This window comes from Lipophrys pholis (assembly GCF_963383615.2).
Source record: "Lipophrys pholis genome assembly, contig: SCAFFOLD_62, whole genome shotgun sequence".
NCBI classification, from domain to species: domain Eukaryota; kingdom Metazoa; phylum Chordata; class Actinopteri; order Blenniiformes; family Blenniidae; genus Lipophrys; species Lipophrys pholis.
In genome coordinates, this window is record NW_028292112.1 from 46,530 (window position 1) to 72,563 (window position 26,034).

Consider the following 26,034-nt stretch of genomic DNA (forward strand, 5'->3'; position numbering starts at 1 on the left):
TACACCCCTTGCAATTGACTTGGGATCAGTCCGTGGTCTACCAGTAGACCACGACCCTGCTGGGTTAGACTATGGAGAACCTGAAGGAGCAGGATTAGGAGGAGGGAAATCAGGATAAGGAGGAAGGGGAGGAGGAGGAGCAGGATGAAGAGAAGGGCGAGGAGGAGGAGGAGGGGCGTCCATCTTTTACTCATATCAGCCAATAGGCAGTCCCAGATCAACCTGACAGGTGAAAATCAGTGAGCAGATAAAGAATGTAAGAGTGAAACAGGTTGACTGTTCCAACAGCTCTTTATTTTCATATCAAAGCATATCAAAGAGTTTGGTTCCATCACACCAGGATCTGGTCTCTTCTCACTATGTCTTCATGTTAAAGATCTCTTGACTGTCAATGAGGATGAACTCCACAATCTGGTTCTGGTACACCATGTTGACGGCCATGTTTCCTGCATCCTGCTCAGGCCACATCAGTGTGGGGCCAAACACGATGCTGAGGCCCTGAGTGGACATCAGGTTGTTCTTGGAAAAGGCCAGGACCCTGGAACATAACAGCAGAAACACAGCAGGAGTGAACACATGGCAGAGTTGTGTGTTTCAGATGAGCTGCGTGGCAGGAACATGGTGACATGCCTCAGTCCACACTTAGATTCTCTTTAGGGTTAAAATGCTTTATTGAGCGCTGATTGGGAGATGTGGGAGTCACAGCTGCACATGAATATGTCGAAAAAGATATCAAGATTTGTATCTAGAAAATGACAGGAAATTTTGTGTGCCTCCTTTGATCTCAGCATTTCTCTGGCAAAAGACACCGATCTGCTTTGATCTTTCATCCATGAGGTGCCTCTTCCATCCGCTTCGTATGAGACATTTTTTCACCATTTTTTGCGTTTTGTTTTTTTAAACGGTTTGCCGAATTGTTAATAAAAAATAAAAAAATTGTTGTAGCAACCTATTCCCTTATGTTACGCACGTTATAATTTGCTTTTTGTGTCCATGGTCCCAAAGGTGCGGAGCAGTTACTCGCAAAAAAAAGAAGTCATAACAAATAAATTATTTATTATGATGGTGATGATAATAATATTGAACTGCCACCTAGGATAGTAATCTTTACACCTACCATTAAGGCAGGCACAATAATTAATATTCAGCAGCTCAGGTGGTGCTGTGTTGGAGCTCAGGTGGAGTTGTACCTGTGTAGGTGGCTGAAGAGCACCTTCATTGTGTCCTGGTTGGGTTTTGGCAATTGCTCCATCAGCTTCTTCACAGCTTGAACTTTGGGTTGTGAGTCTTTGATTGCTGTTCAAAAAGCAGCAGATGCTTAGTGTTGACAAAATGCTGTTTGAAATTAAGTCTTCAAGCAGAAAACATAAAGAGAAGAATGACCCTTGACCCCATAGCTCCTAGTATGTGTATTTCATATTAACTATGAACCGAATAGGTGAACGGCAGAGACCAAATTCAATCATTAATTAGCTTTAGATAAATCCAAGCTGCATCAGCTTTCATGAACAGGAAGTGGTGAAGACATTATACTCACTGACGGCCTCAACAAACTGCTTGAAGAAGCTGGAGGGGAACAGTGGCTCCGGCAGCTCTCTGAAGAACATCTTCAGTGCTCCAGTGATGACATGGATGTCCTCCCACTGACTGTGGTCCAGGTCCAGTTCCTCCTCTGACCACAAGACAGTCAGCTCATGTTTAAACCTTCTTCTAAAATCATTTACATTCTGTGGCTTTTAGATTTTTACAGCAGGTGTTGAACAGTTAGAATGACCCAAACCCATTTGACAGCATTACAGATCAGGAAAAAACAAACCAACAAATGAAACCATCATGATGACAAACTGCTCAAGTGAAGTTTTTGTCATAAAAGGAGTAAGATTGCGGCTGACTTGTTTTTCTGTGGTGTTACAGTGTTAAGAGCGCTCAGGAGAAACACGTTGGCCCTTTATAGGATGACCTGTAGTGACGGCCATATAATATTAATAATTTTACTCCCCTTCTTCCTTTTTCCTCCCCCCATTTCCTTACCTCCTCATCCACTTTCCCATCCTAAACTTAACCACACCCCCCTCTGTCTTTCCTAACCTTAACCCCTCCCTCCCCTTGTCTAAAACCTAACCCCCCCCCACCCCTGACTTACCTAACCCTACCCCCCCCCCCCCCCCCCCTTGCCTAAAACCTAGCCCCCCTTCCCCAGTAATTTCTAATTATATATTTTTTAAGAAAACGAGGTATCGAACGTCGTCTGTTTTTAGGATCCTGAGTTCATTTTTATTGGGGTGATATCTCTCTTAATTCTTCTTTTTTTCTTCTTTTCTTTTTTTCTTTTATTGTCACTGGAAAACGCTCCAAAAGGTCTTCTTTTATTCTCCCCTTTGAAGGAATAAGTGAACACACCTCCTTTTAAAGACACTCCTTGGGAGAATAAAGGCGAAACTACCCTCTTTTAAACTTATTAATACTTTTTAAATATCAAAGGAAAACACCTATAGGATATGGTTACCTGTTGCCCGTGCCTTTCTTCCCTTTATCACAAACCTAACCATGCCAGAGCCAGGACTGTAAATAAGTGTGTTTGTGTCATGTGGTCTGTTTGGAAACTGTTGCAGCTGATTATTGAACATGTTTCATTTTATTTTGAAAGAACAGGTCACAGAAGAAAATATCACACTTAGACAAACCTTGATCAACTATGAAGCGAAGTTTCTGGATTGTGGCCAGATTTCCGCTGACTCGATAGATACCGTCGACCTGCAGGCCTGCAGACAGTTCGTGTTAAGTCAAGAAAGCCCAGAACCAAGCCTGTGCTCAGTTGGTGTGTATCAGCTGTGTGCTGCCAGACCCAGTGTGTGTATTTTCTTATCTGTCATTTGTGTTGGAGTGTGTACCTCGTTTTTCCACGGCGTCTACACAGATCCGAACAAACTTTGGAACTGTGGTTCCTTCACGTCCACACAAGGTCAACAGGTTGCAGCCAAACACTCTGTCTGAAAAAGACACGATGACACCAATCAGCCATGTGTCAAGGTTCAATGTTTCACATCAGTTTATAAAAGCTGTCGACAGTGATATCATTTGTAGGGTGTGTTGACTTAATGGATGTCATTTTTTTTATATTTGGTTGAAAAGTTCAAATAGAAACTAAGATGTTTCTTCTCTGTTGTAATTAATGCTGTAAAAACCAAATGGATTCCAATGGATTGTGTAAGATGTGTGATTCAAGTTCTCCAACAATGCTTTTGTCAATCATTTGTCTGGAGTCCATGCAACCTTCTGACCTGAAAGTTTTGGGTGGTAACCTGCCAATTGGACACTGCAAAGGCTGGAAAACTCTGAGCCAATCCAAACCACTGCTTTCCAGCAGCTTCTCAAGGTCTGCTCTCACCATGGGGATGATTTTGTAGGAAAATGTGCCAATAAAAGCCAAACGATTGTTGAAAATAAAGAAGACAGAAGGTGAGTAGTTTTTCATTTCTTCTCAGCTGACCCAGTCCTCAACACTAATGAAAATAAATATCTTGGTCACTTTGTTCTTGATGACCTATTAATGATGTTCCTGCTACCACCACTGGGGGCCTGCTGTTTTCCTACCACTGAGACAGTGTCCTCAGGTAGTGGAGGCCTTGTTGGACCTTTCCTACCTCTGAGGCAGTGTCCTCAGGTAGTGGAGGCCTTGCTGGGCCTTTCCTGTCACTGAGACAGTGTCCTCAGGTAGTGGAGGCCTTGTTGGACCTTTCCTACCTCTGAGGCAGTGTCCTCAGGTAGTGGAGGCCTTGCTGGGCCTTTCCTGTCACTGAGACAGTGTCCTCAGGTAGTGGAGGCCTTGCTGGGCCTTTCCTACCTCTGAGGCAGTGTCCTCAGGTAGTGGAGGCCTTGCTGGGCCTTTCCTGTCACTGAGACAGTGTCCTCAGGTAGTGGAGGCCTTGCTGGGCCTTTCCTGTCACTGAGACAGTGTCCTCAGGTAGTGGAGGCCTTGTTGGACCTTTCCTACCTCTGAGGCAGTGTCCTCAGGTAGTGGAGGCCTTGCTGGGCCTTTCCTGTCACTGAGACAGTGTCCTCAGGTAGTGGAGGCCTTGTTGGACCTTTCCTACCTCTGAGGCAGTGTTGAAGCAGAACAGGTCTTCAATCATGGTCACTCCAGTGTGTTAACAGGGTGGAGGAGGTGAGCTTGTCTCCTCTGATATTCCGTGTTCAGTTTGTTCCAAATTTCACCATCCAGCTGCTCAGCCAGATGTTCAGTCCAAGATGGTGGAGCCTGAAAGGCCGGATCGTATTGAAGGCCAGACTTGAATCAACAAAGGGGAGCCTCAATAGGTGTTCTTCTGCTCCAGGGGTTGTTCTGCTCTCGATGTTGTTTTGCTCCAGATGTTCTTCTCTGTAGATGCTCTGCTGCAGATGTTTTATTGCTCCAGATGTTACAATAATGTGCAGGGCACCATGGCGATAGCGTCCTCAGTTGACCTGTTCTGTCTGTAAGCACATTGTGTGGATCAAGTGTTGGTGGTATTGAGCTTTAATGTGCTTGATGAGCAGTTTCTCTGGAGGTAATTGGAGGAATGGATGTGACCACAGGTCTAGAGTCATTTCGACACGTGAAATTTTACTGCTGGGGATAGGAACTATGGCGGCTCAGGAGCAGGGGAGGGTTCCGAGGAGGGGGTGAGCGCTCATGACTGGGGGAGGGTACAAAGGAAGACGAGGGGGGGATTAGTGATGATCTTCACTCTTGACTTATCTGCAATATTTAAACATTTCATCGGCCGTAAACCCTCCCATAGGGCTTTTCCACTGAAAAGAACAAAGTGCTAGTTCAGGGTCAGTGCCAGGGCCAGTTCTTAAATGATCCAGGGAAGAACAGGTTGTTTTTCCACCGTTAATGGAGCCAGTGAGAGCCACACCATTGCGTCACTCAAAACTCATCGGTTTGGTCCTCCTCGTCGCTCTATTGGTGTTCTATTTCATCCCTGCTGACCACCAGAGGCGGTGCTTTAGGCACTGAATATTCCTCTTTGCGCATGTGCAGTGCGAGTATGTATACCAACAATGTCACCTGTGACCCCCGGATGACCCAGACAAAGGTTATAGTTTCAGGTGTCACTCCAGGACACTTTCCTTTTTTTCTTCTCACGCGCAGTTTGCTGGAAGATTGTGCATACAAGCGACTGCTACAGCTTCCGTCGCTCATAGCCCAGAGACCGTGGTAGGTCGGAGCAGCGAGCATTCGCCCTCCAGGAGCTGCAGCAATGTTTTGGATAGCGGTAGCTTTACCTGTTTGCAACCTCTGTTGGCAAAAGCCGCGTGAGTGCTGCCTCCCCACAGCATATGGTTGGTGTTTGGTCCTGCTAATACACGCTGGACAAGGTAAGTAGCCTCTTTAACAGTCAAATAGAAGGAGATTGTTGATGACGGCCGCGTTTGCGCATCCTCCTCCGGATGGTTACGTTAGCCGGCTTAATTTGTTTGCTGGTTGTTCGCGTGCACTTGCCCAGAGCCCAGCGTGGGTTTGTTTATGTTAGCTTCACCGGCTGTAAGTTGCTATCAAACCTCATCAGGGACCAGATGTTTAGCCTCATCTTTTAACCGCTGGCTGTCAGGGTGGTGTCCCAGTAACTCGGTAGGCTTCATTAACAACTGGAAGTCCTTCTGGGACAAGCCTGGTCTCATCAGGAGGGACGGCATCCATCCCACGTTGGATGGAGCGTACCTCTTATCTAGAAACAGAGTTAAAAGCTTAGCTCCTCCATCCTGACGTAGCAGAGTGGGGACCAGGTAACAGAGTGGCAGTCCTACACGCCTCTCTGAGTTTCCCTCTGGGCAGTCACCAACCATAGCTAACTTAGTTAAACATCCCATAGAGACTGTGTCTATCCCTCGGACCACCACAAGTATAAAACTATCTAAACCTAGGAAAACTACTTCTAATGACTACAAAAACTTCATCCGTATCAAGTGTGAAACTAGACAAAATCAAGACAAACAAATGAGATGTGGTTTCCTAAACATGAGATCTTTATCATCCAAAGCTCTTCTAGTCAATGATCTGATAACCGAACACAACATTGATCTCTTTGGATGAACAGAAACCTGCTACGTAAAGATGAGTATGTTAGTCTAAATGAAGCCTCCCCTCCAAGTCATACTAACACTCAAATAGCTGGTGGAGGTGGTGGAGGAGGGTGGAGGCAGCCATCTAGAACTCTCACTTAATAATTAATATTAACCCAAAACCCAACTTTAGTTCTTTTGAGAGTCTGAGCATGACCATGCCACACCCGTCAAATAAAATAGTAAATTCTGTAGAATCTGTAATCATTTCTCGTCCTCCTGGACCTTCTTCAACTTTTCTAACTGAATTCTCTGAATTGTTGTCAGATGTAGCCCTGACTAAAGATAAGGTTATCATGGTAGGAGACTTCAATGTTCATGTTGACCTAGAAAATGATAGTTTCAGTGCAGCTTTAGATCTACACTTGACTCTCTAGGTTTCTCTCAGGTAGTAGACGGGCCTACCCAGAAACATCTCCACACCCTAGACCTTATTCTAACTTATGGTTTGAATATAGAGCATCTGACCATCTCTCCTCACTATGATTTCCTGTCAGATCACTTCTTAATAACCTTTGACTTTGTTCTAAATAGTTCTAACCCTCCGGTTAAAGCCGTGTTAACCAGGTCTCTCTCTGATAACATAGTAACTAAATTCAAGGAAAGAATTCCCTCTGCTATAGAATCAGTAGTGGATCTTCCTGACCCGTATACTGTTGCTAGCTCAGACATTGAATACCTAACAAACAGTCTGACAGATATGCTAAAAACAACGCTAGACGACATAGCTCCTCAAAAAATGAAACTGAAAAAACAGGAAAAGTCCTCCCCATGGTTTAACTCATCAACCCGCCAGCTTAAACAACGCTCCCGTAGATTAGAAAGAACTTGGCGTTCAACAAAAACAGAGCTAGATTATATAGCCTGGAAGGATAGCTTCAAAACTTATAAGAAAGCTCTGAGTAGAAGTAGAACTAATTACTACTCATCCTTAATAGAGGAAAACAAAAACAACCCTCGCTTTCTTTTCAGTACTGTAGCCAAACTGACCAAGAACCAAAATAGTGTTGAGCCCACCATTCCTATCAATATATGTAGTGAGGACTTCATGAAGTTCTTTCAAAATAAAATGACAAGGCTTAGGGATAACATCCATCAAACCCTACCGTCCGTTAGCCCCATAACAGAGGAACTGGTTAAACCTAACAGTCATCTGGAATGCTTTCAGCAAATACAACTAGTCCAACTAAACTCCCTTATTTCTTCTGCTAAACCAACTACTAGCCTGTTGGACCCAATTCCTACTAGAATTCTGAAAGAGGCACTGCCACTAATTAATAATTCTATACTGGCAATTATTAACCAGTCTCTACCAATAGGCTATGTGCCCCAATCCTTTAAACTAGCAGTTATTAAACCTCTCATTAAGAAGCCAAACTTAGACACAAGCCTTCTCTCAAACTACAGGCCCATCTCCAACCTTCCTTTCCTGTCAAAGGTTCTGGAGCAAGTAGTGGCTAAACAACTCCAGGATTATCTGCAGGAGAATAATCTGTTAGAGGACCTTCAGTCCAGCTTCAGAATGAACCACAGTACAGAGACTGCTCTGCTAAAAGTTACTAATGACCTTCTAACGGCCTCAGATAGAGGTCTTCTATCGGTTTTAGTTCTTCTGGACCTTAGTACTGCATTTGATACTGTCCATCATAATATACTCTTAAGGAGATTAGAAGATGGCGTCGGCATTAAAAACTTAGCCTTAAACTGGTTTAAATCATATTTATCTGACCGCTTTCAATTTGTTCATGTAAATAACAAATCTTCAATACATGAAGGGGTCCTGTGTGGAGTACCACAAGGCTCCGTCCTCGGACCCATATTGTTTAATCTCTATATGTTGCCACTCGGAAATATTATTAGGAAACACAACATTAACTTTCATTGTTATGCAGATGATACTCAGCTCTATTTATCAGTTAAAGCCAATCAGGCCGACCAACTTGTTAAACTAGAGTCCTGCCTCAGGGACGTTAAGTCCTGGATGTCTATCAACTTCTTAATGCTCAACACATCCAAGACTGAGGTTCTAATCCTAGGTCCTAAAAAGCTCAGGGATTACTTTTCAGATAGTCTGATTACCTTAGATAATATTACCTTAACCTCTAACAGTGATATTAGGAACCTGGGTGTTATTTCTGATCAGGATCTGTCCTTTATGTCCCATGTTAAACATGTCTCCAGGACAGCCTTCTTCCATCTAAGGAATATTGCAAAAATGAGAAACTTCTTGTCCTTCAAAGATGCAGAACAAATGCTTCCTGCCTTTGTGACTTCAAGATGAGATGATTGTAACTCCCTAATGTCAGGATGTCCAAACTCCTCTGTTAGGATCTTCCAGCTAGAGCAGAACGCTGCTGCAGGTTTACTAACCAGAACTGGAAGAAGAGAGCACATCTCCCCAGTCTTAGCATCCTTACACTGGCTTCACATCAAATCTAGAATAGAATTCAACATCCTTCTGATCACATCTAAAACTCTTCATCACCAGGCTCCATCCTATATGGAGAAACTTCTAGAAGGGTCTCACCCTCCACGAGCCCTTGGCTCTGAGGATGCAGGACTGTTGGTAATCCCTAAAGTCCTTCAAAGTAAAAGAGGAGGCAGGAGTTTCAGCCATATGGCTCCTTTACTCTGGAATCAACTAGCAGCCTCGGTCCGAAGGGCCCACACCATTAGTTTATTTAAGAGGAGACTAAAAAGCTTCCTCTTTGATAGAGCTTCTCATTAGGAATAAAATAGGAGCACTAAGTTGAGCTGCTCTAGGCCTAGACTGCTGAGGGGATTTCCTCTCTCCCGTTAAAGGGAGGAACTCTACATTTGGAGCTTCTGTTTCTTGTCTTTCTTTCTTTCTCTCTGTGTAACAACATTACTGGAGCCACCAGATCCTGACAGGAGGGGAGCAGGATCCAGGGGATCAGACCCAAGACTCCCAGAGTGGAGTTACCACGGTCCTACTACCCGACCCCCCCACAGCACCGGGACCCCCCCACAGCACCGGGACCCCACCACAGCACCGGGACCCCCCCACAGCACCGGGACCCCCCCACAGCACCGGGACCCCACCGCAACGGCACGGCCCTTAAACTCCAGACTGAGATTGGTTCATCATCAGACCAACGCTCATCAGAGACTTTTCTTAGTATTTGTACTTCTCTGGCCTGTCTGCTACTCTCTCTCTCCCTCTCTCTCTCCCTCTTCTATTCCTCTCTCTCTCCCTCTTCTATTCCTCTCTCTCCCTCTTCTATTCCTCTCTCTGTCTCTCTTCTATTCCTCTCTCTCCCTCTTCTATTCCTCTCTCTGTCTCTCTTCTATTCCTCTCTCTCCCTCTTCTATTCCTCTCTCTCCCTCTTCTATTCCTCTCTCTCCCTGTCCTATCCCATGTACTTCTCCCCCCAACCGGTCAAGGCGGATGCCCCCCCCTCCCCCTTCCAGAGTCTAGGCTCCGCCCCCTTTCTTCCTGAAGAGGGAGTTCTTATGAACTGTTCTTCCTGAGAGGGAGTTTTTCCTGGTTTCCACTGTTGCTTGTTCCATCTGCTGCTCTGGAAGGTTTAGTTGGGTTCTGTTGTTCTCTATCATTGTAAGAGGTTCTGGAAGGTTTAGTTGGGTTCTGTGGTTCTCTATCATTGTAAGAGGTTCTGGAAGGTTTTAATTTGGGTTCTGTGGTTCTCTATCATTGTAAGAGGCTTTGAGATGTTTGTTGATGTGATTTTGCGCTTCACAAATAAAATTGAATTGAACAAAATTTAATTGAATTATCCTCTGTTCATAAGCCCAGCACAGGTGTGACCACAGTACAGTGGTTGTTTTTTGTTTATTATATTTGATCCTCTACTGTGCAGGCAGCGTGCACTCTCCCTTCACCAGTATATGGTCTCTATACTTGGCCAATCTACTGCGTCCGCGCTCAGGCCAAGACGAGGAGTGCTGGGTTATACCGGACAGGCAGTGTACTTGCCCCCTCCCTCTGCTGAGCTAAGAACAGCTGTGTTGACGGAGATAAGGGGTGTTTTCTCCGTGCAACTAGAATTAATGGCTCTCATATGATGTTTACATCATGAGCCAGAGAGAAACGGCATTTCAAAACTCTGTATGTCCAGTACATATGCAGTATTGATAATAAATTTGACATTGACTTTGACATTTGACTCATATCTGCAAATCCTGGGGCATCTTGGGGCTGGTGGTGGGCTATTTTTTGCATCACTCTAACCCATGGGTACAAACGTGAGCTCTGCCACCGGCCCCCCACCTCCGGCCGGGTCAAAATGAAATTCATCAGCTACCTGGCGAAGGCTCTCGCATTAGACCAGGAGTTGTCTGCCCTCCTGGCCAAAGGCGCCATCCAGCCTGTAGACCCTCAGACACGTCACAGAGGGTTCTACTCAACCTATTTTCTGGTGAGGAAAAAAAAAACTGGCGGATTTCGTCCAATCTTAGACCTCAGAGGGTTGAACAAATTTATGAAGGACATACCTCTTCACATGCTAACCACAGCAGATATCCTGAGAACGGTGGCGCATGCGGACTGGTTCACGTCGATCGACCTCAAGGACGTGTACTTTCACGTCCCAATCGCTCAGCAACACAGGCAGTTTGTGTGCTTCACATATCGCGCCCGCCACTGGCAGTTCAGGGTGCAGCCCTTCAGCCTCTCCCGCTCCCCAAGGGTCTTTACAAGGTGTGTGTCTGCAGACCTTGCACCTCTACAGTCTCAGGGCTTGAAGGTTCTCCCGTACCTGGACGACTGGCTGATCTGTGATCCATCCTGTGCCCAGGCGTCACAAGACACAGAGCGTCTCCTGTTCCATGTGGCTTGACTCGGGCTAAAGGTAAATGTGGAGAAGAGTTTCATCGGGGTATCATTGGACAGTGTAACCATGAGGGCAACACCATGCTCCCATCGTTTGGATGCTATCTTTCACCAGCTCGCCCTATTTGTAGAGGGCCGGTGGCTGACCTATGTCTCTTTCCTCCATCTGTTAGGCAAGCTTACGTCAGTCTCTGGGATTGTTCCTATGGGCTTGTGGTCGCTGCGCCCGCTGCAGAGGTGACTGAACAGCTTACACTTAGATGCCAAGCGGCATAGGTGCAGGAAGCTCACGGTGTAACAGCAGTGTCTCTGCACCCTTGCTCCGTGGAGCGACAGGGCTTACATGCTCAGAGGCGTCCCTATAGGCTCTGTTCTATCTCCCAGGGAGATTGTTACCACAGATGCATGCCCCTCAGGATGGGGTGCAGTGTGGCAGAGCAGGACGGCCCAGGGGCGGTGGTCTGTGGAGGACCGAGGTGCACAATTCAATGTATTGGAGCTGCGTGTAGTTCATCTGGCTCTCAGGCACTTCTTGCCACACCTGAAGGACAAGCATGTCCTTGTGTGGTCAGACAACATGTCAACAGTGTATCACATAAACCATCAGGGTGGTACCAAGTCTGCACAGCAGCTGGAAGTGGCAAGAGAGCTCTTCACATGGGCAGGCCCCTGCTTGGTCAGCATACGAACAATGCAAATACCGGGAGAGCAAAACCACCTTGCTGACTTCCTCTCCAGTGAGAAACCTCCGTCAGGGGAGTGGCACCTCCATCTGGAGGTAGTGAACATTATTTGGAGCCTATTCGGCAGAGCAGTCGACCCACTGCCCTCTGTGGTTTTCCTTGGCTGAGACAACCAGTCCTCTCGGCCCTGGACGCATTGGCTCATCCTGCCAGATGGCCTCTTGAATGCCTTCCCCCCGTTTCCTCTGATTCGGCTGGTACTCCACAGGGCCATTAAGGAGGGTCACAGGATCCTGCTTGTAGCTCCATTCTGGCCAGGAAGGAGCTGGTTCCCGCTGCTGCACAGCCTGTGTCGCGGCGCGCCGTGGTGCATTCCCGACAGGAGGAATCTCCTGTCCCAACTGGCAAAGGTGGAACTGGCACCCCAACTCGCTACACCTTCAACTGTGCCTTTGGCCACTGGGATGCCCGAGACTTTCTTAAGTGTCTGCCGACCCAGTGAGATACGCTATGATGAATGTGAGAGCGCCATCTTCTCGCCTCCAGTACGAGAACAGATGGAAACTGTTTTCCGACTGGTTTACAAGGCAGGAGGAGGAATCAGTGCACTGCCCTGTGCTAACTATTCTGGACTTCCTCCAATCCCTTTTGGACAAAGGGCTTTCTCCGTCAACGCAAAGAGTCTATGTCGCAGGAATATCTTGTCGGCATATGATTGTCGACGATGGCATGATTGGTAGCCACAGGCTGGTGTCCCTTTTCTTGAAAGGGGCTTGAAGGTTGCATCCTCCGAGAGCCACGAGGTCGACAGCATGGGCTCTTCCCCTGGTGCTGGAGACAGTATGCCTTCCATCATTTGAGCCCTTGGCACAAGCAGAGCTAAAGTGGGTTACGCTTAAGACTGCGTTCCTTCTGGCCATTTCCTCTGCAAAGTGTGTCAGTGGTCCAGCCTGAGCTGTTGTGCCCAGTACTTTAGTCCGGAGCCCCGGAGTGGCCACAGAGGAAAAAATAATAATAACACATGAAAGAGTTTGGGGCTTATTTTTCAATATTTTGCATTCCATAGTGAATTTCTGCTCCTTTCACTTTATTTCTGGACGTGTCTGAATCAAAAGCTTCAACATGGAGGAATGGAGGTGTAGAATGATAGAACGCTGCTCTACAGCCGTTTCCATGGTAACCTAGGTAACCACTCTGATTACAGTTCTCTTTCACATGAAGACATTAAAAGGCTCATTTTAGCTCTAAAAACTCCAACTTTCATTTCCAGTAGTTTGTAGTTTGTTTAGTAGTTCCTGAGGAACCAGAAGTCTGGCTTCATTAGAAAGAAGTTCTGTAGAGCGTCTTATAGCGGAGCGCCCCCTGCTGCCTCATGCAGACCTCAGCCTGCGCTCATCACGCCATACAAGACCTGGAGGTGAAGTGAGTTACAATGATGTCACCATGAAAAGCCTGAAAAAAACCACAATGGAAAACTGCTTCTGAATTATATATCCGACACAGCTGACAGGGCAGCGCAGGCGCTCTGCATCTCGAGAACAACGGCTCCGCGGTTGCGGATCAAATTATCTCATTCCCTCGTATTATTAACTTGAAGAAGTGACTTATTTTGTCGATCCCAATTACCACTCTAGGGCTCTGTGTTCGCTGTAGATTTCAGAATGCCGGTTCAGTGTCTCTTCCGCCTCGTAGGTAGCACTTCGCCCCCAGCTGATGATGTGTCAGGCCCTGGCCCTGGCCTGGCTCTGGCCTGGCCCTGGCCTGGCTCTGGCCTGGCCCTGGCCTGGCCCTGGCCTGGCCCTGGCCTGGCCCTGGCCCTGGCCTGGCCCTGGCCTGCGCCAGCAACGATGTGGGGCTGGCTTAGCACCTGTTTAGCCCCTGATAGGCCAGGGCTTTGGTGGTGGAAAGACAAAGAACTGGCGCTAAGTGCGGCCCTAGCTCCAAACCAGAACCTGGTTCTTTCCGGTGGAAAAGCCCATTATTGTCCTCTCACGCAGCTTTGTACTCACTGGTTGTTTAGTCAACTGGTTTATTGAAATATGGCACTCCACTGCCCCCTGGTGTTCAGACGAGGTGCAGACGCTCCTCTCAGTATCAGGAAAGGCAGAGCTTCAGCAGGAGCTGGACGCTGCTGTTCACAATGAGAACGTTTTCACTGTGTCACAGAGAACGAGGTTCAAGGTTGCAGCTCCACCTTCTGAGCTGCAGCTCCGCTTCCTGAGTTGCAGCTGGCTGCCGGCCGCTTCCATGTTCTTCGCCCGTGTTGTTCACAACCCCGCCTACATTTTAACCTACTCTCTGTGGTGGAACCATGCAACAGAGTTGGGTCTAGTTGCACTTTGTCTTACCGTACTGTGCTGTACTGCGCTGTACTGTGCTATATTGTACTGTGCTGCACTGTACCGTACTGTGCTGTACCGTACTGTACCTTGCTGTGCTGTACTGTACTGTACCGTACCGTACCGTGCTGTACCATACCTTACCGTACTGTGCTGCACTGTACTGCACCGTGTTGCACTGTACTGGACCGCGCTGTACCGTACCGTACTGTGCTGCATTTTACCGTATCGTGCTGTACCGCAACATGATGTACTGTACAGTACTGTACCGCACCATGCTGAACTGAAACCTGGAAATTGTGGCATACAAAAGTTGTGGTCCCCTTTACTGTTGGGGTGGGGAAGGTTGGATCCTGGCCATCCAGGACAGGGGAGGTGCATGGTAGTGGGGTGGGGAGGCATCTAGGGCCAGCCTGGACACTGGTGTCACCGAAGGGGGGGGGGGGGGGGGGGTCCAACCTCCCCCAGTTTCACTCTTGACATGTTCAAAACTGGTAGAGACAAACACCATCAGAATTGTAACCACTATAGGGGGATCTACAAAGAAGTGAATCTGGGGGGAGGAAGACCTTAGCACAGCAGTTTTTTAAACGGTAAAAACATCTGAAAACTATGAATCATTTTCACCTCATCTTGTTGGTCGATCATGTCAAAGTCCAATGGAATACTTTTACATTTGTAATCGTAATGTGAAAAAATGTGGAAAAGTTGACAGTGGTGTCTCTAATTGTGAAAATCAGATACACACCTTTGATTAACCCTTTCTCCTGTAATGTCTTCATGGACGGACGTCTTGTGATGAACTTCTTAAGCCGGTTCTTCACTCTGTTCTTGTCATTGCTGTCAGATGTGCTGTGTTTCAGCTTTGCACTGCTGAACATGTCTACAAAAAGGTCAAACATAGAGTAACAACAAAATAACACTCATTATCGACTCTCAAGTGTCCACCAGCTGATGTGATAATCAGAAGCACACTTGATCAAACTTGGTAATTTATTTGAGACAGAGTCCATTACCATAGGAAAGATATGTCAAAGAAATAACTCATCGAACATTGACTTTTGTGGATTCTCACCATTTGTTTCAGTGATCATAAGCTTTATACAATGACCAGACTCAGTGCTGACCAGACCTGCTGATGTGTGATTTGAAATATTATACACCATTTTAAATTGGGATAGACTGGTGACCTGTCAAGGTTGTATCCTGCCCTCGCCCAAAGTGAGCTCGGATCGTCTCCAGCATCCTGCAACCCTCAACAGGAGAAGTGGGATGGATGGATGGATGGATGGATGGATGGATGGATGGATGGATGGATGGATGGATGGATGGATGGATGGATGAATGGATGGATGGATGGATGGATGGATGGATGGATTATGATTAGGTTTAGTTCATTTTCCCTTTTTAAAATGAGTGGTGCACTGAGGCACTAAAGTAATAGCTCTGGATTCTTGTAGTTGTTCCATAATTGTAATTCTGGGCAGTCAGACTGGTCTTAATGAGAGCAGGAAGCCTTCAGTCGTCAGAACACAATTCACAAGTCCCAGAGAATATTAGAATAGTTTGTTGAAATGTTTCATTGGGTAATCCTACATTGCACATCTTTCTCTTGAGGAACTCACTGATAGAGCGCCGGTGGATCGGGAGACGTGGTTTGGTACTGGGAGAAGCAGAAGCATATCCGGGTAGTGAACTGTGTCTGGGTGAAAGATCTGTGCTGTTTGACCTCCGCAATGGAAATTCACTGCGTTCTTCAGTCTGAAAAGAAAAGTTACAACCAATCATACAAATGCTTATATTACAACTTGTGCATTCAGTTTATTGTATCTTCTCTTATATGTCTATAAAATAACTCTTCCCATGCAAATTATTTTGGATTCAGTTTGATAACGTTTTAATATTATGATTTCCTAATAGCTGACAAAGACCTTCAGATAAGCACTGCAGAAGACTGAAGGTCCTTTGGGAAGCAATACGATCTTACTGAGGCGCTGGCCACCGTTCTGATGGCCTGGTACCATCTGCTGGCCGTGGAGTGAGAATCAGCCTGAACCAGGTACTGACTGCCTGTGTTTGTTGTGATCTGGAAGAGTCACAGTCACATGTAACAGATGAGGAGGAGCTGAATCTCCATTTTTACCATATTTAGTTAGTTAGGTTCAGTTGAAGGCGTTATGGGTTTTTGTATAAAAGTTCAGTTGTGTTACCTGGAAAACATTTTTCCTGCTGGATTTCTCAGTTGTCCACTCCATCAAGGCCCCGTACAACTCCAGCACATCTGTCCGACTGCCCGTTTTCTGAAAACACAGTAATGGACACAAGGTCCCATGATTCTCCCAGGAAGTCTTAAGACATGATGAAATTGCATATAGCCTAAGATACACATCATTAAAATGCAGAGGAGTTCAAGGACTTCATACCAGAGTGTGTTCTGGTTTGTCTTTGCAAAACACCAGTTGGCGTGCAGTCAGCACAGTCCACATGGAAGTCCAGTTCTTCTTCTGCTTCTTACCACTCTCTGAGATCTTAGCCACATTCATTTGTTCACCTTTCAGATTTAGCTGAAAACAAATTCAAATGCATGCGTCACATACTTTTCAGATGCTGTGATTGCTCCTTTGAAAACTTTGTTGGTTTTCGATGAATCACAACATACCCCAAAAGTACTGATACCCCTTGAACTGTTCTCACACTACAACCACAAATGGAAATGTATTTTACTGGAATTTTATGTGAGATAGACCAACATAACGTGCCACACAATGTGAGGTGGAAGGGAAAGTGTCTCAGTAGGGACTGTGTCAGCCTCCCCAACTAGACTGACAGTCTTTACTTTACCATACGATGGGGCTTGTTACGCAAACACAAGGTGTGTTTGAATCATTTTGGTGTCAGAATGAAAGATCACTTGTTCAGATGTGTAAGAATCATTATGTTACTTGGCCAGAGTCCAGTGTTGGAGTGTTGGAGGTCAAGCCTTCAGTCGCTGTCCCCCTTCCTCTGGAACTCCCTACCTACTGGTCCATGTCTGGTTCTCTAGTCCTGGTCTGGTTCTGGTTTAGTTCTGGTCTGGTTGTCTAGTTCTGGTTTGGTTCTCATCTTGTTTTGGTCTGGTTCTTGCCTGGTTCTCTAGTTCTGGTTTGTTCTCATCTTGTTCTGGTCTGGTTCTAGTCTTGTTCTGGTCGGGTTCTCTGGTTCTGGTCTTGTTCTGGTCTGGTTCTAGTCTGGTTCTAGTCTGGTTCTGGTCTTGTTCTGGTCTTGTTCTGGTCGGGTTCTCTGGTTCTGGTCTGGTTCTAGTCTGGTTCTGGTCTTGTTCTGGTCTTGTTCTGGTCTGGTTCTGTGGTTCTTGTCTGGTTTTCTGGTTGAGATATAGTTCTGGTCTGGTTCTCTGGTTCTGGTCTGGTCCTGGTCCGGTTCTGGTATGGTTCTGGTATGGTTCTGAGCTGGTTCTCTAGTTCTGGTCTGGTTCTGGTCTGGACCTGGTCTGATTCTGGTTTAGTTCTGGTCTGGTTGTCTAGTTCTGGTCTGGTTTTCTGATTCTGGTATGGTTCTCTAGTTCTGGTCGGGTTCTGGTCTTGTTTTGTAGTTTTGGTCTGGTTCTCAAGTTCTGGTCTTGTTCTCTGGTTCTGGTCTGGTTCTGGTTTGGTTTTCTGGTTCTGGTCTGGTTCTGGTCTGATTCTGGTCTAATTCTGGTCTAGTGGTCTGGTTCTCTGATTCTGGTCTGGTTCTGGTATAGGTCTGGTTTAGTGGCCTGGCTGTGGTCTGGCTCTCTGGTTATGATCTGGTTCTTTGGTTCTGGTTTGGTTTTCTGGTTCTGGTCTTGTTTTTCTACTTCTGGTCTGGTTCTGGTCTGGTTCTCTAGTTCTGGTTTGGTTCTCATCTTGTTTTGGTCTGGTTCTTGTCTGGTTCTCTAGTTCTGGTTTGTTCTCATCTTGTTCTGGTCTGGTTCTAGTCTTGTTCTGGTCGGGTTCTCTGGTTCTGGTCTTGTTCTGGTCTGGTTCTAGTCTGGTTCTAGTCTGGTTCTAGTCTTGTTCTGGTCTTGTTCTGGTCTGGTTCTAGTCTGGTTCTAGTCTGGTTCTGGTCTTGTTCTGGTCTTGTTCTGGTCTTGTTCTGGTCTGGTTCTGTGGTTCTTGTCTGGTTTTCTGGTTGAGATTTAGTTCTGGTCTGGTCCTGGTCCGGTTCTGGTATGGTTCTGAACAGGTTCTGAGCCGGTTCTCTAGTTCTGGTCTGGTTCTGGTCTGGACCTGGTCTGATTCTGGCCTGGTTCTGATCTGGTTCTGCTCTGGTTGTAAAGGGTGGAGGTGTGTGTTCAAAGGGTGGAGGTGTGTGTTTAAAGGGTGGAGGTGTGTGTTTAAAGGGTTGAGGTGTGTGTTTAAAGGGTGGAGGTTTAAAGGGTAGAGGTGTGTGTTTAAAGGGTTGAGGTGTGTGTTTAAAGGGGGAAGGTGTGTGTTCAAAGGGTGGAGGTGTGTGTTTAAAGGGGGAAGGTTTAAAGGGTGAAGGTTTAAAGGGTGGAGGTGTGTGTTCAAAGGGTGGAGGTGTGTGTAGATGTGCATTTTACGGGTGAAGGTGTGTGTTTAAAGGGTGGAGGTGTGTGTTTAAAGGCGGAAGGTTGAAAGGGTGAAGGTTTAAAGAGTGGAGGTGTGTGTTTAAAGGGTGGAGGTGTGTGTTTAAAGAGTGGAGGTGTGTGTTTAAAGGGTGGAGGTGTGTGTTTAAAGGGGAAAGGTTTAAAGGGTGGAGGTATGTATTTAAAGGGTGGAGGTGTGTGTTTAAAGGCGGAAGGTTTAAAGGGTGGAGGTTTAAAGGGTAGAGGTGTGTGTTTAAAGGGTGGAGGTGTGTGTTTAAAGGGGGAAGGTTTAAAGGGTGGAGGTGTGTGTTTACAGGGGGAAGGTTTAAAGGGTGGAGGTTTAAAGGGTGGAGGTGTGTGTTTAAAGGGTGGAGGTGTGTGTTTAAAGGGGGAAGGTTTAAAGGGTGGAGGTTTAAAGGGTGGAGGTGTGTGTTTAAAGGGGGAAGGTTTAAAGGGTGGAGGTGTGTGTTTACAGGGGGAAGGTTTAAAGGGTGGAGGTGTGTGTTTAAAGGGGGAAGGTTTAAAGGGTGGAGGTGTGTGTTTAAAGGGGGAAGGTTTAAAGGGTGGAGGTGTGTGTTTAAAGGGGGAAGGTTTAAAGGGTGGAGGTGTGTGTTTAAAGGGTGGAGGTTTAAAGGGTAGAGGTGTGTGTTTAAAGGGGGAAGGTTTAAAGGGTGGAGGTGTGTGTTTAAAGGGTGGAGGTTTAAAGGGTAGAGGTGTGTGTTTAAAGGGTGGAGGTGTGTGTTTAAAGGGTGGAGGTGTGTGTTTAAAGGGGGAAGGTTTAAAGGGTGGAGGTGTGTGTTTAAAGGGTGGAGGTTTAAAGGGTGGAGGTGTGTGTTTAAAGGGTGGAGGTGTGTGTTTAAAGGGTGGAGGTTTAAAGGGGGAAGGTTTAAAGAGTGAAGGTATGTATTTAAAGGGTGGAGGTGTGTGTTTAAAGGGTTGAGGTGTGTGTTTCAAGGGGGAAGGTTTAAAGGGTGAAGGTTTAAAGGGTGGAGGTGTGTGTTCAAAGGGTGGAGGTGTGTGTAGATGTGCGTTTTACGGGTGAAGGTGTGTGTTTAAAGGGTGGAGGTGTGTGTTTAAAGGCGGAAGGTTGAAAGGGTGAAGGTTTAAAGAGTGGAGGTGTGTGTTTAAAGGGTGGAGGTGTGTGTTTAAAGGGGGAAGGTTTAAAGGGTAGAGGTGTGTGTTTAAAGGGTGGAGGTGTGTGTTTAAAGGGGGAAGGTTTAAAGGGTGGAGGTTTAAAGGGTGGAGGTGTGTGTTTAAAGGGTGGAGGTTTAAAGGGGGAAGGTTGAAACTATTTGATTTACAAAGGTCTTCACAAAGGGTTTGGTTAAACATTTAGGCTCTAGTCAGTTAAAAAGATATTATTTAATTTAAAACTTTTAAAAAGATTTGAAAATGTATTTTAGTATGTTATGCTATAATATATTTCATTTCATTTTGAAAGCCATTGCCCTGAGTTCAATGTTTTTGTAAATAAATACCTGTAAAGGACTTGTTGCATTTAAAAGTTCCGTCGTGTCCTTAGTGGGTTCAGTGGACATGGCATTGTGCCGACAAGTCCAGGTCAGTTAATAAAGCTACGTGGGACTGGGGGTACAACAGTTTGCCCGTTAGTGCTTTTGAAATAGATCTCCTCACAATCTCTAAGAAGGACTAAAAATAGAAAAGTGAAAGCTTTAAGTGCTCTAAAGACAGAGCACGAGTGTTTCTTTTAATCACAGTTGAGACATTCAAGCTGTTGATAGATTGAAGTTTGTTCTCACCATTGGATCAGACAGTGCAGCCCCTGCACCAACAGTGTTGTGTTGAGACTGATTCCTACGATGTCTCCAGGCCTTAAAAACATCAATGTGAATGAAAACAGAGCTGTAGGCGGAAGGGATGGCTGCTCTCAGTGTGCACCTACCGGTTTCTGAGGAAGGTCTGAGTCCCGCAGGACCAGAGACTTGGACTGACTCAGGCGGTCTGCAGAGTTCTGAGGGGTCTTGACGCGCAGCTGCACCACTGCAGGAATCAGGGCACTCTGGTGATCTGTGGGGCTGAGAACAGACCACTCATTGATCAACTACATCAACTTTGGATTTTGCATCCCTTCAAACATTTTTATTAGAAAAACAGCCCAAATCAAACTATTTGAACCTTTATTGCCATTTAGAGCAGTGGATTGTATGTGAGAGATCTCAGTACATAAACGATGGAACCTTCTCTCCTGTTAGGGTTAGGGTTAACCCGCTGGATCTTTCCATCGCTCAGGAATCAATAGATGCAGAGAGTTGAGGTCCAGAATACAGTGAAGCCTCGCGCTGTCAATAGGATCTTAGTTTTGGCCTGATAGACCTTCAAATGGATTGAAGAGATTTGATATCATCTGCAGTGACATCGTCCCACAATGGGAAGACTCGGGTTCCACAACGCAGAGTACTAACCACTACATGACCACGGTGAGCTACGATGATGCTAAAGTTAATCATGTGAGGCATGTAGCATCATTGGAGTGTGAGCCATAAAACTCTTTAGCGTGTAGCATATAGCATGTAGCATCACTGGAGTGTGAACCATTAAACTCTTTAGAGTGTAGCATATAGCATGTAGCATCACTGGAGTGTGAGCCATAAAACTATTTGGCGTGTAGCATATAGCATGTAGCATCACTGGAGTGTGAGCCATAAAACTCTTTAGCATGCAGCATATAGCATGTAGCATCACTGGAGTGTGAGCCATAAAACTATTTGGCATGTAGCATATAGCATGTAGCATCACCGGAGTGTGAATAATAAAACTCTTTAGCATGCAGCATATAGCATGTAGCATCATTGGAGTGTGAGCCATAAAACTATTTGGCGTGTAGCATATAGCATGTAGCATAACTGGAGTGTGAGCCATAAAACTATTTGGCGTGTAGCATATAGCATGTAGCATCATTGGAGTGTGAGCCATAAAACTATTTGGCGTGTAGCATATAGCATGTAGCATAACTGGAGTGTGAGCCATAAAACTATTTGGCGTGTAGCATATAGCATGTAGCATCATTGGAGTGTGAGCCATAAAACTATTTGGCGTGTAGCATATAGCATGTAGCATCATTGGAGTGTGAGCCATAAAACTATTTGGCGTGTAGCATATAGCATGTAGCATAACTGGAGTGTGAGCCATAAAACTATTTGGCGTGTAGCATATAGTATGTAGCATCGCTGGAGTGATAGCCCTACAACTCTTTAGCATGGCGCATGTAGCATGCAGCATATAGCATATGGCATCGCTTGTGTGTGAGCCCTAAAACTCTTTAGCATGTAGCATATAGCATGTAGAATGACTTGTAGTCACATGCTGAGCAGTTAATCTACTGAGCGACAGCGGGCTAACTCTGCTGGTGATGAAGTTGCTGGCGATGACACTGCATGGTGTTGTAGCTGCATATTGATGAAGTTGCATGGTTATGAAGTTGCTGGTGATGAATTTGCTGGTATTGAAGATGCATGGTGTTGAAGCTGCTGGTTTTGAAGTTGCTGGTGATGAAGTTGCATGTTGTTGAAGCTACTGGTGATGAAGTTGCTGGAGATGAAGCTGCTGGTGATGAGGCTGCTGGTGATGAAGTTGCATGTGAAGACGCTGCTAGTGTTGAAGTTGCTGGTGTTGAAGTTGCAGGTGATGAAGCAGCAGGTGATGAAGCAGCAGGTGATGAAGCTGCTGGTGATGAAGTTGCTGATGATGAAGTTGCTGGTGATGAAGCTGCTAGTGATGAAGTTGCTGGTGATGAAGCTGCTAGTGATGAAGTTGCTGGTGTTGAAGCTGCACGGTGTTGAAGTTGCTGGTGATGAAGCTGCTAGTGATGAAGTTGCAGGTGATGAAGCTGCGTGGTGATGAAGTTGCTGGTGTTGAAGCTGCATGGTGATGAAGCTGCTGGTGATGAAGCTGCAGGTGATGAAGCTGCATGGTGTTGAAGTTGTTGGTGATGGGGTTGCTGGTGATGAAGTTGCTGGTGATGATGCTGCATGGTGATGATGCTGCACGGTGATGAAGTTGCTGGTGTTGAAGTTGCTGATGATGAAGTTGCTGGTGATGAAGCTGCTAGTGATGAAGTTGCTGGTGTTGAAGCTGCACGGTGTTGAAGTTGCTGGTGATGAAGCTGCTGGTGATGAAGTTGCTGGTGTTGAAGCTGCATGGTGTTGATGCTGCATGGTGTTGATGCTGCATGGTGATGATGCTGCACGGTGATGAAGTTGCTGATCATCAAGTTGCTGGTGATGAAGCTGCTAGTGATGAAGTTGCAGGTGATGAAGCTGCGTGGTGATGAAGTTGCTGGTGTTGAAGCTGCATGGTGATGAAGTTGCTGGTGATGAAGTTGCTGGTGATGACGCTGCATGGTGATGATGCTGCACGGTGATGATGCTGCACGGTGATGACGCTGCTGGTGTTGAAGTTGCTGGTGTTGAAGTTGCAGATGATGAAGCTGCTGGTGATGAAGTTGCTGGTGATGATGCTGCATGGTGTTGAAGTTGCATGTGAAGACGCTACATGTTGTTGTAGCTGCATGGTGTTGAAGTTGTTGGTGATGAAGCTGCTGGTGATGAAGTTGCTGGTGATGAAGTTGTTGGTTTTGAAGCTGCATGGCGTTGAAGTTGTTGGTGATGAGGTTGCCGGTGAGGAAGTTGCTGGTGATGATGCTGCACGGTGAAGATGCTGCTGGTGTTGAAGTTGCTGATGATGAAGTTGCAGGTGATGAAGCTGCATGGTGATGAAGTTCCTGGTGTTGAAGCTGCATGGTGTTGAAGTTGTTGGTGATGAGGTTGCTGGTGATGATGCTGCTGGTGTTGAAGTTGCTGGTGTTGAAATTGCAGGTGATGAAGCAGCAGGTGATGAAGTTGCAGGTGATGACGTTGCAGGTGAGGAAGCTGCATGGTAATGAAGTTGCTGGTGTTGAAGTTGTTGGTGATGAGGTTGCTGGTGATGAAGTTGCTGGTGATCACGCTGCATGGTGATGATGCTGTTTGGTGATGAAGTTGCTGGTGTTGAAGTTGCCGGTGAGCGAGTCACTGGTGTTGTATGAACAACCTCTCTCTTGACATTTTGTCAGAACATAATTTACAGTCTGAATTTAGTTGTTGTCATAAATATTAAAGAATCTCCAAACCGCGACGTTGCTCCTCCTCCGTTGCTCCTCCTCCGTTGCATACGTCACGTAATTCTCGCCTGGTGGTATCGGGCATTTTTTTTCTGATTACGAGTACTGCATGCAGTATTCCACCTGATACTGACATTGGTATGGAGCATGGCTAGTTGGTAGTCTGCTTGAGGGCACAGACGGAGCTGCCTGAACCCAGCCGGTCGGAGTCTCCTGTTTCTGTCAGCTTTGTTTCCTGCTGAACTTCCTGTTTTCAGCTCTGATTGCTTCACTTGACTTTCACAATATGTGACTGAGGTTGAAGAAACCTTCAAAAAAGAAATCTCCAAGATATTGTCAAAAATCTTAAGACAATACACACGCTCATGGCTGAATCACTTGTCATGTTGTAGAGTAAGAAACTGAAAATGCAGCAGAGCAATTTGTTTAAAAATCCCCCTTTTATGTAACTTGCTCATGTGAAGTCAAACCTGAAATGTTGAGTGCAAAAAAGCAAAACATCCAAAAAGTGAAAACTTAGGTCAAATATTGATGACATCACAGAAAAACAAGAACTATTCTGTGGAAGAGAACATGACTTATTAAACTTGAATATATAATAATACTCAGAAGTGATGTAATTTTTGTAGCTTTGCACATTCTGGATTTAGTTTGACGTGCTGTTAGATTATATCATGCAGGACTTTCCTGATAAAAGTTGACTTGTGCTGGATAGACTGAGGCTTCATGGTGCTTCCTCTGGTTCAGAGAGATACGATGAAGCTCATTTTGAAGCAGGTCCCAGCAAAAGAGACAGTTGACAGAAGTGAAGAATGAAGCTAAAGAGCAGCAGCCACAGTGGGGAGCGTTGCTGAGAGGCCGGTCTGTGGGCTCTGTACTGTTCCCTCATCAAACCTCAAGCGTCACTGCAGAGGCTCTCATGAGAGTTCAACCAGACAGACACCAAGTTGCTAGAAACACATCACCGTCATGTGAAAAGCTGCTAAATCATGGAGCCCCCATGAAACACTTGCTCTTCCTCAGTCACTCAGCAGATGAATGAAGCAAACACAACGGGTTTAAAATGAGCCTACCTGGAAGCCGCCATCTCTGGGTCACAAGAGTCTGTGAGAGGAAGCAGCAGGCATCACGTGCTTTGTCTCATTTCCTGACTTAACCAAAGAAAGCTCCCTCAGCGTGTCTGCCTCCACCCTGCTCATGGCTTTCTGAACACACAATCTTTCACACATTTACACCCTCACTTTGTGTCATGTCCAGAGGCAGAGGGAACTGAGCCCCATCTGGTGGCGTCAGAAAGGACTGCATGCAACATATGTTAATAATTCTTTAAGAATATCAACAAAAATCGTGTCATCTTACAAATATCCGAGCATTCACTTGGACAATAAACTGGAGCAGTCCACCAACACAGAGGCCATCTACAAGAAGGGCATGAGTCGACTCTACTTCCTGCAGAGACTCTTCAATGTCTACAGCAAGATGCTCAGGTTCTTCTACCAGTCTTCTTGGCTGTGATATGCTGGGGTGCAGCCATCAAGGTGAAGGACATCCACCGACTAAATCAACTGATCAAAAAGGCCGGGTCAGCTGAAGAAGGAATGTTGGCAAAATTGCTGTAATCATGAAAAATGTCAAGTCAAAGTCAAATTTATTATCCATACTGCATATGTAGTGGACATACAGAGTTTTGAAATGCCATTTCTCTCTGGCCCATGATGTAAACATAAAAACATGATAAATAAATAAAAGTAAATATCAACAGGAAAATAAAAACAGCAAAGAGACAGGAAAACGGGTCCCTGACTTAATTTCCTATCTAAAAGAGGGTGATAGGGTACAGTGTAGAAAGGTGGATGGGGGTATTTGGGGAGTGTTTGTTTGGATCCAGCGATCTGGTGTGAGAGAGGCAGTGGGGGCAGAGCAGGGAGGGGGCTGAGTGTCCTGACAACCTGGCTGTGCAACAGGTGGGTGGGACCACCTGCGATGTCGAGGGCCTTGCAGGTGAGGCGGGTGACGTAGATGTCATGGAGGCGGGGAGAGAGGCACCAATGATCTTCTCAGCTGCTCACGATGCGCTGAAGGGTTCTGCGGCAGGATGCGGTGCAGGCGCCGTGCCACACCGTGATGCAGCAGGTCATGAGTGACTGGATGGTGCCTCTGTAGAAGGTGCACATTATGGGGGGAGGGGCTCTGGCTCTTCCCAGCTTGTGGAGGAAGGAGAGGCGTTGGTGAGCTTTATAGGCCAGGGATGTAGTGTTGATGGTCCAGGAGAGGTCCTCTGTGATGTGAATACCCATGACCTTGGTGCTGCTCACGCTCCCCAAAGCAGCACCGTTGATGGACAGAGGGGAGTGCTGGGTGCATGCTCTCCTGAGGTCCACAACCATCTCCTTCGTCTTCTCCACCTT

The 26,034-nt window shown here is 46.1% G+C and overlaps 1 protein-coding gene across 1 annotated transcript; it reads right to left on the reverse strand.

The window, feature by feature from the left end:
* Positions 1-272: 272 nt before the first annotated feature.
* arhgap15 (Rho GTPase activating protein 15) lies at positions 273-24,834 on the reverse strand. Its single transcript, XM_080493839.1, has 13 exons — positions 24,700-24,834; positions 20,411-20,543; positions 20,268-20,339; positions 16,364-16,504; positions 16,151-16,240; positions 15,928-16,026; positions 15,566-15,701; positions 14,689-14,823; positions 2,892-2,990; positions 2,685-2,762; positions 1,538-1,672; positions 1,191-1,296; positions 273-538 (listed from the first exon to the last, which is right to left on the reverse strand). Exons 1-13 carry the CDS (start codon positions 24,711-24,713, stop codon positions 358-360), a joined length of 1,419 nt encoding a protein of 472 aa, XP_080349965.1. The 5' UTR covers positions 24,714-24,834; the 3' UTR covers positions 273-357.
* Between the last annotated feature and the right edge of the window lie 1,200 nt (positions 24,835-26,034).

Excerpts from the sequence above, each read along its gene's own strand:
- arhgap15 (XM_080493839.1), bottom strand. Across the intron at positions 20,340-20,410 it reads CAGACCTTCCTCAGAAACCG|GCCTGGAGACATCGTAGGAA; the intron begins GTAGGTGCACAC and ends GATGTTTTTAAG. Across the intron at positions 2,763-2,891 it reads AGACGCCGTGGAAAAACGAG|GCCTGCAGGTCGACGGTATC; the intron begins GTACACACTCCA and ends AACTGTCTGCAG.